Genomic DNA, 16,789 nt, shown 5'->3' with positions numbered 1-16,789 from the left:
AATCCTGGGCATGGCCTCAGGTATGGAATCAGAATCTTTGAGTGAATGTGGGGTTGAGTGGGCTCGTATGAAGTCCAAGCATGTTGAACAAGCTCATCTGGTAATTCTTTAGATTCGTCAAAGTGTAAAGCTGATGTGGAAATTATGTTCATTTGAACAATCTTTTATTTTATTGGCTTGTGCTGTAGAGCCAAAAAATGGGTAATAATAATGACTGGATATATATTATTTACATTTGCTACCACTGGAGGGAATATTACTATTCTTATCAGATGGCATCGCCTTTACCCTGGCTTCTGTATTCCAAGAGTCTGCCAATTTATTTGGGGCTAATTACATCTCTGAAGATTAGACTTGCAGCTTTCTGATTAATTTCAAAAGCATTTCATGAATATGGCAGATCCAGGGCTGAAATCTATATAACATGATCCAGAAACCATATTCCAAAACATTTATTTTTCACTGGGCCACAAATAGAATGAATGGTGACTGGCTTGATTTTTAGCAACTTTTATTTATATGTTTTGCCTATGTTATACTACCTTAAAACTTTCAGTGGAAGGAGGAATTGTGTTTATATTATGAGATTTTTTATTTCACATAATCTGGAATGAAATAAATTGTAAGAAAATGGCAGGCTGTTAAACCAAATTAATCTGTAGCCATATATAGCACTTTATGCAGTGTGAGATTTATACGTTAAATTATACAATTTATACAATAAATTAATATTTTACTATTTTGGTAGTTCATCTCATGTCATAATTCCAGTATTTGCAGAAGTGTTAAAATATTTGAATAGACATAAATACCAAGACTATATATTTTATTCCTCTGGGTCAGTCTATTTACATATGATTTCAATGAATAATAAAAAATTATATATTATGTAGCTTGTTCTGTTTGTTACTCATAAGAAATAATAGTCAAGAAGGCAAATTTTTTTTTCTTCTTAATTGTTTCAAAAAGATAGACTGGTACTAAGCTATTTAATCAGGATTTGGTAGAATTTCTCAAATTATTCAAGTATATTTTTCTAAATTAAAGCAGGATTTTATTAAAAATAGCCTTTGTGTCTTGGAGTAAGTTTGGGATTGCCCAGCTGGAAAAACAAAAGTGAGTTTGAAAAAACAAGAAATTTAATGATTGTAATTATGTGCTCATGTTTTGTGTTATTAAACAAAACCAGGAAGTCTGCAAAAACATATTTTAGGCAAGCATAAGTAAAACATAAAAACAGTGTTTAGTCATCTTTGTAACAGTGGGCTTGCTAACCCAAAGCCCCATACTGAAAGGGGATCAAAATGTCTTTGGATAAGCTGCCTTGCTTAAATGTTGATTTAGCATCTCTCAAACTGTACTAGTAGTACCTGTGCAGAAACAACGATAGAGAGAAAGTAGGATTATATTTACAAAGAAGGCTTGCTCCTCTGTTCTGATGATAACGATGCAATAAATAGTGTTTTAGTGCTAAAAGAGGGTTTTAGAGGTGGCTTCAGCTTTGTTTCCTTGCAGGTTCTTCTCTCTTCTTGGCACTTTATCTTTACTTTGAAAACCATGACTAAATCATTTCTCAAAACTCCCTGACATTAATTGATTCTCTTGTTCAATCTAAACCATGACTTCCGATGATTATGGGTTTCTCTTTAGAAATATCAGTTCTCTTCCCCCACTAAAGCCTTTGGGGGTTTTCTTTGGCATTCAACCTACACACAACAAAAGTATTGACATCAGATAACATTTACATACTTAGAAAAATATTTGTCAAAGAATTTAGACTAATTCATTATACTGATCTCTGTGGGTAGAGAAATTTAGTTAAAGGAGATAAGTAAGGTGAGCTTCAAGGGTATTTGTAATATCTTACTTTTTCCAAAATGGTCATTAAAGCAAATATAAAAGAAAATAAAGATGAATTCTGGGTCATGGGTTCCAGATTGTTTTTGGCTTTTCACTGTTTTTCATACTTCATAATGATCTACTCTTCTTTCTCATTTTATTTTATGATTAAAATAAAATTGAACTCATTTTATTGACTATAATATTAAACATACATTCCTTGAATCGCTTATGCTTTGGGACCTCCATATGGGTCTTTAGGAGCTTTTTGACTTGGCAACATACTGTTAAAATATAGGAACCATTAAAATGTCTTCATTTGTGTCACTTAGATATGCATATGTTGAAGTGGTTATCAGTCATTGTGATTCTAACATAGCCCATTCTATGAAGTTACATTTGTATGATTCAAATGGAAACAACATTTTATTAAGTTTATAATGTACTAGATATTTAGCATACCAAACATAAAATATATAAAGGAGTTATTATTCTTAGATGCAGAAATTCATTGCCTAAAATTTCATAGTTAGTGAATGAAAGCACCAGAATTGGGAACCAGATCTGTCTGGTTTAAACGTGCATGCTCATTGTACTGTATCTCCAAAACAATTAATTGTACCTGAACATTTTTCTTCAAAACCTACGTCTATTATTCAACAAAATTTGCCACTTTCAATTGATATTATTAGACCATTAAATTAATTATCCTGATTTTTTTTTCTGTGTTAAGAACATCAGATATAGATAGGCAAAATTCATTAAAATGATAAAAAAAAATTGTCAAAATAGACTTAATACTATTGCTATTCCTTATAGGGTATTAATTATTTGAATATTAATCACATAACCTATGCATATTTTACTTGGATTAGTCTATTGTGAAGCTCTAACATATATATTGTGAAGCTCTAATAGACTATATTGTGAATTATATATATATATATATATATATATATATATATATATATATATATATATAAAATTAATTTCAGAGAGGAAGGAAGAAGAAAAGAGAGATAGAAACATCGAAGATAAGATAGGATCATTGATTAGCTACCTCCTGCACACCCCCATTGGGGATCAAGCCCGCAACCTGGGCATGTTCCCTTGACCAGAATTGAAATCTGGGACCCTTTAGTTCTCAGGCCAACTCTCTATCCACTGAGCCAAACTGACTAGAGCTCTATTACCTTTTGATAAGGAAGAAATGTCTTTATATACACTAGCCAAAAAGATTGGTTTTTTTTTTTGAGTGATATTTTAAAGTAAATTCTTGATTAACATGAACATCAACATTATTAGAGTTTAACTGAACTGGCATATGATCCCTGAAGGTTTCCTTTCAGAGCTATCAAAAGAAAATTTTTAATAATTAAATTTATTAGAAAACTTCTTTTATCTTTCATCTGCAATTACCTTACAGTCTAGGAAGCAAATTACACACAGGTTTGGAAAAATAACCCCTTTCCAAGAAAAATATATGTAGGTATTGCTGTGGAAGAATGATAGAATTATTTCTTTATACACTGTGTAATTGTAGTGGTTTGATTAGACTTTCCTATCACCTGACAGAATTTAATGCCAGTGGAAGAGATAAAGACATGTCAAAAAGTGAAGGCTGAGAATGAATAGGCCTTCAAGGGAGCTGATCTTTCTCTGATCTGATAAAACATCTCCCTTTCTCTATTTCTGTTTTTTTTTTTCCCCTTCCTGCAGATCACTGCATATCAAAAGCTTTTTCTCTGATTAGCAATAGTCTCTTAGGATTTGAGGACAGGACCTATGTAAAGAAAGTTTTAAAACTGGCACACAGTTTTTTGTTTTGTTTTTGTTTCAGTCTTTGGCAATGTCTAAAAATTTGCTGGGAAATTTCCCATTAATCTGAAATAGTTCTCCACCAGTGTTTTTGGTTTTGACAGTGCTTTGTCTTCATATAGTCTGTCAGTGACTAGAGACATGAACACTTTTGATGGGTTTAATGGATACTAAAGATTGTTCTTGTGGAATGAGCAAAAGCTTTGAAATCAGAAGGCTTAAAGTCCATTTTAAGTCATTAATATGATTTTCTATTTTATTATGCTCAAACCAATAGGTAGATAGAAATGTATAGACATCTGTGACATTGTTTACATATTTATTGTTTTATACCCAAAGGGTTTTTATATACATATGCAATTTCATTTATAATGAAGCCATTTAATGAATCTTTCTGGCATATCTTAAAATGAGCAGAATTAAGTTTTAGTTTTCTGTCATATGTATTTATGCTGAGCTGGGTTCTTTGTTTCTATATGGTTCTTGGTCTATTTTAATGATTGATACTATGAATTAAATGAGGAAAAATTATTTTTCTTGTAATAAGCTGTTATTTTAGGCCAAACTTATATAGCCAACTATGGAAACAGAAATACTCTACCAAGCAAATGTTCACAATTTATTAGGCAGGAATTTTATCAATCCGAACACATTTGCTTGTGGCATTTAATGGTCAATCGTTGGCTTTAAAAAGAAATGTCATTTGACCAGAATAGAAGTTAATTAGGGACTTGAGTGTCAGTTTTCTCCAAGTCATGACTAGCTGGTCTTTTGCCACAAGAAAGATCACCATCAGCAACTATTTGTTTTAGTCCCCAAGATAGACTATTTAAACATCTAAAGTTCAGTGTTATGCTTTATCATGAGATTTGCTGGATTAAAACTTATTTTGTTAATTTCTTTATGAACAAAGATGGTAACAATAGTGCATTTCATAACTGTATTTTCAGATTTCCAAGCTAAGGATATAAAATTTAGCAAATTTTGAGCTTCAAAAAACCTTTTAAAATACACTTTTCCTCCCTCCCTCCCTCCCTCCCTCCCTCTCTCCTTCCCTCCCTCCATTCCTACCCTCCCTCCATTCCTTCCTCCCTCTCTCCATCCCTCCTTCCCTCTCTCCCCTCCTCCTTTCCTCCTTTCCTTCCTTCCTTTCTTCCTTCCTCCCTCCTTCCCCTCCTCCCTCTTTTCCTCCTTCCCTCCCTCCTCACCTGAGGATATTTTCATTGATTTTTTTAGAAAGAGAGAAAGAGAGAAACATTAGTCAGTTGCCTCCCATACACACCATGACCTGGGATCAAACCTACAACCTAAGTATGCATCCTGACCAAGAATTGAACCCACAACTTCTGTTGTACAGACAGTGCTCCAACCAACTGAGCCACTACAGCCGGGTCACTTTTTTTTTCATATATAACTAAAGGATGACCCCCACCCCCCCAAAAAAAAATGCATACACACTTTAACAGCTGATAGCTCAATTTTGAAAATAAAATGTATTTTAATAAACATTGCCTTTATAATTATTCAAAATATGTGTACCCTATAAATGTCTTTAAGTTTCTAAAACTGTTTATGAATTGTGTGACAAATGGCACTTACTTTATAAAATTACTGTTTAAAAAATATATTAGAAATAGAGCTAATTTGGACTTTCCTCCTTGGAGGAGAATTGTCTTATAGTTTGTTGCTATTGCTCATCCCTCTTTAGTTTTTTTTTTCCTAGAAATAAACTGAAATGATTACTGTCATTGTGGCTAATTAAGCTTGGGTTATGTTTATATCATAAGCCACGTGATTCTGGGTCAGATCACGTTAGTTGTACTTTTTCCTGCTCTCTAGAAGAGAGAACAGCATGGTAGTTGTTGGAGCTCCTGCCTTAAAAACTGTATTTCCTGCCAAAACCGGTTTGTCTTAATGGATAGAGCATTGGCCTGCAGAATGAAAGGTCCCAGGTTTGATTCAGGTCAAGGGCATTTACCTTGGTTGCAGGCACATCCCCATTAGGGGGTGTGCAAGAGGCAGCTGATCGATGTTTCTCTCTCATCAATGTCTCTAACTTTCTATCCCTCTCTCTTCCTCTCTGTAAAAACTCAATAAAATATTAAAAACAAAACAAAACAAAAATGTATTTCCTTGTGGCTGAATATCCCCCAGTACGTTTTGTGCGTGTGTGTGTTTTTTTTTTTGTTGTTGTTGTTGTTGTGGTTTTTTTTTTTTTTTTTTTTTTTGTGTGTGTGTGTGTGTGTGTGTGTGTTTTGTTTTGTTTTTTTTGGGGGGGGAGATAGAGAACAATCCTTCTTTTGTGCACAGTGAAAGGAAAACTTTTTAATATTATTCTCCAAGACATAAAGCCATTTTAGAGTTCTAATATTTTTTTAAAATATATTTTATTGATTTTTTACAGAGAGGAAGGGAGAGAGATAGAAACATAGATGGAGAGTCATCAATCAGCTGCCTCTTGCACGCCCTCTACTGGGGATGGGCCCGCAACCAAGGTACATGCCCTTGACCAGAATTGAACCCGGGACCCTTCAGTCTGCAGGCTGATGCTCTATCCACTGAGCCAAACTGGTTTCGGCAAGTTCTAATATTTTTTTTAATCTAAAAAGTATTTAACTTATTTTTATTTTATCCAGTGTTTTCTTTAAATCCACAAAATACTTAAGTTTATTGTGTGGCCCATACATATGAATGTTCTGCTGTTAAAAATATTACCTCATATTACCTGTTAAAAACGAGGGATGACTTACACTTTGAATTTGTCAAGAACATCACTTCATGTTTATCTTCTCATTCTGCCTTTTTTCCCCCTTATCTTCCACACTGAGGTTTTCTGATAAAGAAATTGCTTCCATTTCCGTTTCATTTGCTGCTGTCTCATTCACTTTTTCCCCCCCTACATTTCCACACTGATTTTGAGTTTTCCAAAGTAGTGTGATAAAATGTTACTGAAGGATATGCATTCTTTTAACTTTGCTGTTTAGTGATTTGTTTTTTTTTTTGTAGGGATAAAGACTAAAGAACCTTTTTCTGTTTATTCTCTCTGGTACAATTTCTAATGTTTACTGGCTCCTATTACATCCCATTTGTGCCTGGTGGCTGATGGCCGAAACCTTTGTCATTTAAAATTGCTGGACAATTTTCCTCTTAATTCAGTTTAGGGACTCTTAAATTGAGATCTCCCATTTGCCAATATTTTATAGTCATGGATAATACCTACATAATAGTTAGAAAAATGAACAGATTATATTAAACAGCAGGGAAGAGAGGTCAACACACCAATATAAAACATTGCTCTAAAGGTTCTTTCCATTATCCAGTGTAATCTGACTTGCTAGGAAGAGCACACACTGAAGCATAGTTCATTGTGAAAGATTAAACACATGAGCCAGTGAACCACTAGGAGATTTATACTTTTTACGAACCTAACCTGATAATTTCCTCTTATTAAATGAGTATAATGCATTCACACTTATTATGTAGGGTGTCCCCTAAATGTGTACACACTTTGAATGATCATAAAGCCAGTGTTTATTAACATAAAGTTCATTTTCAAAATTTAAATATATATTTTTATTGATTGCAGAGAAGAAGAGAGAGGGAGAAAGAGATAGAAATATCAATGATGATAGAGAATCATTGATTGGCTGTGTGTGGAGGTGTGGGGTGTGGAGGAGGGCAGGGGTGGCCACAGATGCACACACTAAGCTATTTTCTCACATGGACACAGCGCAAATAGATTCATAATTACTCTTCAGAGTTATAGCTGTAACACATACCACTTCCTATCTGCCAAGCACTGTGTATGTAGTAACTCATTTAATCCTTTGAACAATCCATGAAGCAGATTCTCACATTATTCACATAATAAAATGGGAGGAGAAACTTAATTTTTTCCAAGTTTGTACAGCTAGTATGCAGCAGGGTTCGTATTTAAACCCAAGTAGTCTGGTTTAATCTCTGTATTCTTAATTACTAAAGAGGGGGAAAAAACTAAACACCAGAGAAGGAAACAAAGAATCTACCTACAAAAAGCGATTGTGACAGCTTGCTACTCCTTACAGGTTATCTCTGAAAGAACTGTTCAGAGTGTTCTTCAGCGAGGTGGACATTCTCACATCGCTGTGGCTTTTGGTAAAATAACAACAACGAAATATGATAGGAACAAGGTGCCTAGTACAATGTTTAGTGTATATTTGATGATTTGTCAATGTCATTTCCTTTCTGCTCATATAGAAATACTAGAGGCCTGATGCCTGAAATTAGTGCAAGTGTAGGCCTTCCTTCCCCCAGCTGCCGGCCCTGGCTTCCCTCTGGCACCAGGGGCCTGGACTTCCCGCTGGCTGCCCACTGACACCCAGGCTTCCCTCACAGCCCCAGCTTCATCTGGAAGGTTGTCCAGAAGGACGTCCAGGCTAATTAGTATATTACACTTTTATTATTACAGATATTCTATACAGGAATGTACTAACACCAACCTACCAAGATTAAACTACTCTCCTGACTGAAGCTTTTTCTAAAAACTAAAATGTTAGTATTTATTAAAAATATATATATTGATTTCAGAGAAGATAGGGGAGAGAGAGAGATTGAAACATCACTGATGAGAGAGAATAATTGATAAACTCAATTATGCATACCCCCTACTGGGGATCAACCCCAGGAACTCGGTATGTGCCCTGCAGGATGGAACCATGGTCTTCGGTTCATAGGCTGACCTCTGAGCAACACTGCCCAGGTTAAAATATTAGTTTTTGATAGAAAGCACTTGAAGGGGATCTTACTGCCCATGATGGCAGAGCCAATGAACATCATGGTATTCAAGAGTAGTGTGTTACTTATGTTACTAAAAAGGTAAATACATGTACTGTTTATCAACTTCAGTAGGTTATATTACCTAAACATTTAGACTTTATGAATCATAAACAAGGAGTCACTCCTGTTTTTTTTTGTCTTCATAATTTATTTGAAAACCCAAAGACTATATTACGATTACATACTCATGGGATCATTTGCATTCTAAGATTTATTGTTTTCTTTTCAGCACCTGGCTATGGAAGCAGAGAAAGTTCAAGCAGCCCACCAGTGGCGGGAGGATTTTGCAGTAAGGACCCTTTTATATTTCTTTTTTTTTCTTTTTTTTTTTTTTTTTTACCAATTGCTTTGTCTTTATAGTTATGATTCCATTAATATAATTTAGTGTTGAAATAGTATGGTTTATAGGACCAACATAGAGCCATAGTTTGTTGCTTTAAAAAAATTGCTTTTGTATTAATCAGGGACAATTAAATTATTCCAAATGTTCCTGCTTATGTTCCATTTTTTTTTTTTTAAAGAAGAGTTCATTGAAATGTTCTTCCATACTCAAAGGTATTTATAAAACTAATTACAGCAAAATATAACATTACATTACAATAGCTGAATAAACTTTGTAGGTATATCAGTTAAAAAACAAGTGGCATTTTAAAGTTTTGAGTTTGTGAGACAGGACTTGCATATAGAAATCACCTTTATAGCAGGCAATGTGATTAAAGTGAGAATAAATGTATTAAACCTCTTGAAATTTAATTTGCTCCATGTTAGCTGGAAGTTATCTTTCATCGACTCTAGCCCACTTTTAGAAATGCCAACTTATATTAACTTTTCCATGTATTTTATTTTATAAACTTATTTTGTTCTCCAAGAATCATTGTGCTAATTATACAAATAGCAGAAATTATTCTTGTATTGATTTCTATCCATTTACCTACCTATCTATCATCTATCATCTATCTATAATCTGTGTATGTATCTATATATATGTCTTCTTACAGCTAAGGGGCACAGTGAAAAAGTCCATTTCTAATAGTCAGTTAAAAATGGCTGCTACATATTTGAACTTTTCACTTACATTGAAAATTTTTTACACTTGATAACAGGAAAATGGTAGACAATTCATTTTGAGGATGTGAAAATATGAACCAAGTATGAGTGACAGTTTGATTGTACTGTTCAGTTGTCTTTGAATGTTTTGCAAACCAAAATCTCAAATTTGAAGCTTAAGAAAGTTGTGCTTCAACAGAACACTAAATCAAGGTTCAGTAATTAGCAAGTTTTCTTTGTGTTTGTATGATTATACTCTATATGAAAGGAAAATATACTTATTTATTGAACTCTTAGTCTACTAAGTGGAGACTCAGTACTGTCAGGTTGATTCTTTCCATAAATTGATCTATTGCTTGATTTGTTCGCATCATTTAGATACTTGTTTGATTGGTCCACAATTGTTTGACATAGGTAGTTTAAAAATGATCAAGGTGTCATCCATAATACATAGAAAAAATAATTAATGATTAAATTTAAAAAGATAACCTTTTGTAATGAGGGCAAATTATAAACTCATCCAATGCAGATTTTACATTGTAATTGTTACTTTTTAGATAAAAGGACACTTGAATATTTTTGTTTCTTGATTAGACAAAAATGCAGCCAAACTAATTTATCCAAATATATTCTTTTGATTAACTAATCTTCAAACCCTTCTCCTTCCACTGTTTAGGTGAGATAATAAAGTCTGGTGTAAAACATAATAGAGGTGAAGCTGGACCATATATTCTGCCTAGGATTGCTGTAGTAAACTTGGTGCTGTTTTAGTTTAAATCACAAGTAATTCTGAGCATCCCATAACCAAGTTTATCCAGATCAGTTTCTTTTATATTTATATAGATTCCATTGCTTTCAAAAAGATTTTCTTTGAGTTAAAGGAATTTAATAATATTTTACATAGTCATTTATTAGTTTATGTCATTTTTAGATTTCTAAGGAACAATGTGTTAGAAAATAATTTGGCAAGTAGGGATGTAGTAATACCTTTGTAGTATTGGTGTTGTTTTATTCAATTATTATGTTACTGTTCTATGGATATAAGTTTTCCCCCCCCAGATATATTGTGAATTTTTTATATCAAGCTAAATTAACACTAAATTAACATTTTTGCAATGATTTATTTCTCCTTATGGAAATAATAGTTTAATGCTGGTGGTGATATCCAGCATCTAGAAGGGTTCAGGAATCTGTGGTGTAAATTAATAAAGAGACTACAAATATAATATAAATTTGTAATCCATGGGGAAGCCAGAGGAGGGCTTAGCTTCAGTAATCAAGTTCTCCGAATCTCTGGACTCCTAGCTTTTTATTAACACAAATTGCCCTAAAGCAAAGTAAATATACATATCAAGGCAAGGTTTAGTATACAGTAGGCATTGTTAGTTTTGGGGAACTGCCTTCAGCTGTCCAGGTGTTTAGCCAGCAGGAGGCAATAACATGTAGATTAAAATGCTCTTAGCTGTTTGGCAACAGGCAATAATATATGCAAATCTTTAGGTGTGGGGAAATGCCCTTAGCTATTCCAGCAATAGGTAATATGTATTCAGCCCTGCTGAATCCCCAAGTTCCATCAACCTTTTGATGAAACTTCTTGCATTTATGACATGCTGGAATTAGCTTTCGGCAATGAGTGACCATTGTAAGTGTCACAAAAACTTTCAATGTGTGTTAGCTATTCTATATTTTATTGAATTCAAACCATAATTATTTGTAAGGCACTCTATCATTTATGTATTGCTAAGAAAGAAAAAGGAAGCCAATTAAATTTTGATGTACCAGCAATTTGAAGCTGTATTTTTTCTTGTCAGATGGCAAAATGTGGAAAAAATTACCTTGAAATGTAACTCATATTACCTACTTTCTCATTGTCTAGATCCAATGAGAATCACTGCTAGGAAAATTTATGCAAGAGGACAAATTAGTCCCATAAGGACACAAAAGACATTTTTATATCTTATAGGGTAAAATGGAAAATAAATAGTTTACCCAGCAAATGTTAAGAGTTCTTAGCAAATAGTAGTCACAGTGTGGAGAATTCTTGAATAAATTCTGTTCTTAATTTCCCCCTAGGTTACTTCACAATTTATTTAGGACATATGAAGATTTAGAGTGACCTTAAAAGAGATTGTTAAAGGGAAAACAGATTAGGCCACTTTAGAGCCCTGTCAACTCATTTCCTGAGTTCTTCTTGAAAGACTGTGAATGCTATTCAGGGGACACGTGCCTGTCAGCTTGCACACTGAGAATTCATATTTTCCATATCTTACCATGTCAGTCATACAGAACGTCTTTATAAGAGGCCTTCCCTTTGAAATACCATGGCTGATAGAATGGTCAGATAGTGGTGGTTTTGTATTTGAAGAATAGGTCCTGAATAAAGATTACCTAACCTTCAGACTCAAATAAGTCAATATTGCAAAAATAAGACACTGTCCCTCTTTTCCTTTTTTTGTTTTTTTTTGTTTTGTTGTTGTTGTTGTTTGTCAATAAACTAGATGATGCTTCAATTCATATAAAGTAAGGCTAAGCAACTCCTTCAAGGCCAATTATACAAATCAAGTTAAAATTTGTGCCTGGCTATGGTTGGGAATTAGAAATCATCACCATGAAGCCTCCCCTTATGTTGTGGCAGCTCACAAAACAATTGCAGATTTTATCAGTGTCTTACCTAACCACTTAAACATGTTTAATTTGAAGTTAAATGCCACCATATTTTAAAAAGTCCTTCTTTGAGACTATATAAGACTTTTTATCTTTTGAGGTATTTAACTATTTGCATCAGTGCAATATTTCTTTAATGCCATCCTTCAATAATTTAACATTAAGATGATTTAGAAGGCAGAAATAATTTCCTAAGAGGTACATTAACATTTCAAAAAGAAATATAATATTCTGATTCTTCCCTCAAGTCTAAGTAGGCCAGTTTTATTAATATTACTTAGGCAAAATGTTGATTAACTTTCCCTACTGTGTAATGTAGAGAGAAGTCTGATGAGCAACAAGAACAAAAGGCAAAGTACTAAAATGCTAGCAACAGGAAACGGATCATGTAATTCACACTCTCCCTCAGCTCAATTCCCAATTGAATGTACAATTGGGGAACAGAGGGCATACACTCTAAATGGATTAAGAGTTGTGCGGTCATGCATCTACAAGTTCAGAGCATATTTGTAAATAAGCCATGTCTAGCGCCAGCTGCTTTTCAAGTCTCCTTACAACATATAAGTGTTAAAGGTGACATTTCCGGTCATTGATGATGGACGAATTATTATTATTTTTTTTTAAGAGCAGGTGGGGAAGGAAAAAATAATTTGGAAAACTAATTGCTCCACATGAAATAGTGCTGCCATTTCTATAGAACTGATCTTTCCAATTGCATTAGAAATCTTATTTGACTGTATTGCAATGGTTGGTTAACTATAACAGTCTTATCTCCAACTAAGCCTGTGATATTAATTGTACTTACATATGTATAAACATGAGGGGGGGCTAATTTGTATTTTAATAAGAAGGATCTTTATGTATGGGTTATTAGCATCAGCTAGTTACTGTGTAGGCTTAGTTCAGACGTCTAGAAATTGGCCAGTAATTAAACCTTTGAGGAACTGTTTTTGCTTCAACTTTACAGAGAAATTAAATTAGAAGGTGAGAAATTTTCTAGTGAAATTAAATGTTATTGAGTGTCAATCAGGATACATTAGTTCAAATTTAGCTTCAATTATATTATATGGGGGTGGACAAAAGTAGGTTTACAGCTGTGAGTATGCTGAACAGAGTTAATAAAGCTATTGTAATAATCATAACTTGCATATGTCTTTTCGTGCAAATAACTAAACCTACTCTTGCCCATCCGTGTGTGTGTGTCTGTGTGTGTGTGTGTGTGTGTGTGTGTGTAATCACTTTGCCCAAATCACATTCTGCAATGTTGCTGTAAAATAGTAATATTTAAAATTTTCTGTTTATATTAATTAAATTAATACTGTATTATGTGTCTAACTATTTCATCTATCCTATTTATCCCATGGAATTAGATTATTTTTATTGATTGCAGCACAAACAGTCATAAATATGTGAGCCATAAAAACATACTTCATTTTTTTTGTTATAATGTATAAAGACAAACACTACTCTAAATTATAATACGGTATAGGTCCTGGATATGAAAGAGCTGAATTTTTAGTGATCAAATAGTGGGGGAGTAAAATAAAAGTGGGAAAGCAGTGTTCTGTCTTAATGTCGTAAAGTATAAATGAATGAATTTAATAGATGGTCAAAGTGATCTATTAGTCTCTCTCAGTTTCTAACTTTGGATGAATTGCCCTTTCCAATCAAGAACTTGCATATTTAATTTATTTTTTTGCAACATTTGTATGTAGGGAAACAATCAATTTTTTACAGCTGCTTTCTTTTAAGATTTTTTTTGTCAGTCTTTCCTCATTATTAAGATAGATGGAAAGGAGCCCCAGTGCAAAATTGACTTAACTTCCATATTGTAGGAAACCAATTTAATAGAAAAGACTCATGCAAATTTATGGTATTTTTGTTCTTCTGTTTATTCATACTTATAAATACTCAAGGTAAGAGCTTATAAAACAGCAGAGTAGAAAAAAATAAACATGGGGAATAACCCCAATCTCATTTTCTTATATTGAAAAATAGATGAAATAAAATATTTATTCATTAATAACCTAGTCAATAATATTGTTTTCATTTTTAACAATTTTTAATATTTTCTAATGATCTTCCAGACCTCTCTATTATTTCTTATTAGAGGCCCAGTGCAGAAATTCAGGTATGGGTAATTGTCCCAAGGCCTGGCCAGCAGCACCCCACTGCCGCTGTTCCCCCACCACGGTCCATGCCTCCCCTGGTGGTCAGCGTATGTCATAGCGAGTGATTGAACCCCTGTCCCCTGGTTGAACTCCCGAGGGACACTTTGTATATTAGCCTATTATATAGATAAAACCAAGGTCACATTATAGTACCATAGAACCCATACATCATGGTGATTATCCTGGGATAATGCAAACTTAAATCTAAATGAGGCTGGGTATATTTCTTTCTCTTTTTTTGCCCCTCCCCTCAGGAAGGGATGGATGAATTGGAAAGGACAGGTATCTGTTACTTAGAGAGTGGAGTGATGGATGTTGAATCTATATTTTTCAAGACCAGTCTGTTGCCTCATTAACCTGGAATTAAGCTAATGAAAAAAATTGCTAAATTATTGAGAAATTCCTTAAAATGATGCCAGTATTCTAAAAATTCTAGCCATGAATTGCATCCAGAATCATCCACATCAATGTTTTAGAGTTAATTATTGCCATCAGTTGGTGCTAAATTACACTTTGAAGAGAGTTTTTGAATCTAGGGATTTTATTAACTTTTTATAAATTGACTTGCATATTACTAAAAGTACTCAAATCCTCCCACAACTGCATCAGAATTACAACTAAAGTACAAAATAGCCATCATCCATAACTGCCTCAAATCTAGCTGAATCATACAACTAGGGATTTAAAGAAGAAGTCACATGGTGACTGGTAGGAGGAGCTGGAGACACAGAATGAGCTAGTCCCACGGCACATGTGGTGGATAAAATCCAGAGGAATATCTCAGATACATAGGTTTCCCCTGAGGAGCAAGGTGTCCTAGCCCCACACCAGGCCCCCCAGCCAAGAGTTCCAGAGCCAGGAAGAGAAGTCTCCATTACTATGCCAGTAAAAACCAGCTTGGATTATGGCTGAGTGAGAGAGAGGGCTGCTGGAGACCCAGGCAGTTCCTCTTAAAGAGCACATGCAAGAACTTACTGAGACTTAACTCCCTCCAAAGCTCCACCACTGGGACAGAAGCTTGGAAGGAACCAGGGAAATATGGGGAGGAACAGCATTGTCTGACATCACTATGAGAGTTGATGGATGGGAACTTCTTTCTGTCAGACAAAAGTGTTGGCAGAGTTTATTGTTCCTTTTTTGAGATACCCTTCCTCCACTCCCCCCTCCACACACACACACATAGAGCTGGTAGGGTGGTGCCATATCTGAGTGTCCATCAACATGGTTCATCCTGTTTGCCCTTCCCTAGTGATTCCCTGAGATCTCACCCCAAGCTATTTCCAGTGGTTTTAATACAAATGGCCCATCAGGCTTCTGCATACCCCTTACCTCTTTCTAAGGGCCCTGCACTTGGTTTGCAGCTTGGCCTCTACTGGGGACCTCCACATCAAGTAATAGTCAACTTCAGATATTGCTCTGTGGTCATGCCAGGTGGCCCCAGCAAGAACACAGGTGCTCTGAGCTACTCTTACTGTTTTTAAGATTCTCCCCTTATCTATAATCTTTTTCATTTTAATCATGATTTATCTTGGTGTAAGTATCTTTGGCTTCATGTTGTTTGGGACTCTGTACTTCCTGGACTTGTATGTCTATTTCCTTCACCAGGTTATGGAAGTTTTGTCATTATTTTTTTTTCCAAATAGTTTTTTTTTTTCCAGTTTCCTGCTCTCTTGCTTCTCCTTTTGGTATCCCCATAATGTGAATGTGGGTACATTTGAAGGTGTCCCAGAGGCTCCTTACACTATTTTCATTGAGGGGAACGGATGATTCTTTGTTTTCTATTTGCTTTTCTGATTGGGTATTTTTTGCTATTCTGATTGGATGAATTGATTCACAATGTCATCTACTATACTGTTGATTCCCTGTAAATTATTCATAGTTTCGGTTAATGTAGCCTTCATTTTGGACTGGATCTGTTTTATAGTTTCCATGTCTTCTCTTATGCTGTTGAAGTTTTCACTAAATTCCTTGAGCATCCCTATAACCAGTACTTGGAACTCAGTATCTGCTAGTTTCCTTGCCTCTATTTTATTTAGCTCTTTTTCTGGATATTTCTCATGTTTTCCCATTTTGGACCTGTTTCTTTGTCTCCACATTTTGACAGCTTCCCTATGTTTGTTTCTACGTATTAGTAGTGATATCACATCTACCAGACTTGGTAGAGTGGCCTGTGTAAGTAGGTGTCCTATAGGGCCCCGTGGCAGAGCCTCCTCACCTCTTTGGGCTATGTGCACTCTCCTAATGTAATTGAGCCTTGATTGTCACTGGAATGTCACTGGGAGGGATAGATCCCCAGACTGATAAACTGTGACTACAGCACAGCTACCCAGGACATGCTTCAGGGTGGCTTTAGTGTACACTGAGTCTACCCCTTGAGTGTGTAGCTCCTTGGAAAAAAAAAAAAATCTCCAGTGACTCTTCATTTAGCATAAATG

At 34.6% G+C, this 16,789-nt stretch overlaps 1 protein-coding gene across 5 annotated transcripts in view; it reads left to right on the top strand.

Moving 5' to 3' along the window:
• The window catches only part of CACNA2D1 (calcium voltage-gated channel auxiliary subunit alpha2delta 1), a 333,502-nt gene that overhangs the window by 158,719 nt on the left and 157,994 nt on the right, over positions 1-16,789 (top strand). For all 5 annotated transcript variants that reach the window (XR_014796169.1, XM_084897069.1, XM_084897071.1 and 2 more), the window contains exon 4: positions 8,702-8,761. Coding sequence is in view for 4 of the 5 variants with exons in the window: in XM_084897069.1 (XP_084753195.1) it covers positions 8,702-8,761 (60 nt within the window). In the remaining variant the exon portion in view is untranslated. The remainder of the gene's footprint in view (positions 1-8,701; positions 8,762-16,789) is intronic.

Source organism: Pipistrellus hanaki (assembly GCF_964339955.1).
Source record: "Pipistrellus hanaki genome assembly, chromosome: 10".
Taxonomy (NCBI): Eukaryota; Metazoa; Chordata; class Mammalia; order Chiroptera; family Vespertilionidae; genus Pipistrellus; species Pipistrellus hanaki.
Note: the sequence above shows the minus strand (reverse complement) of the source record. Positions and strands in the feature narration are given on the sequence as shown.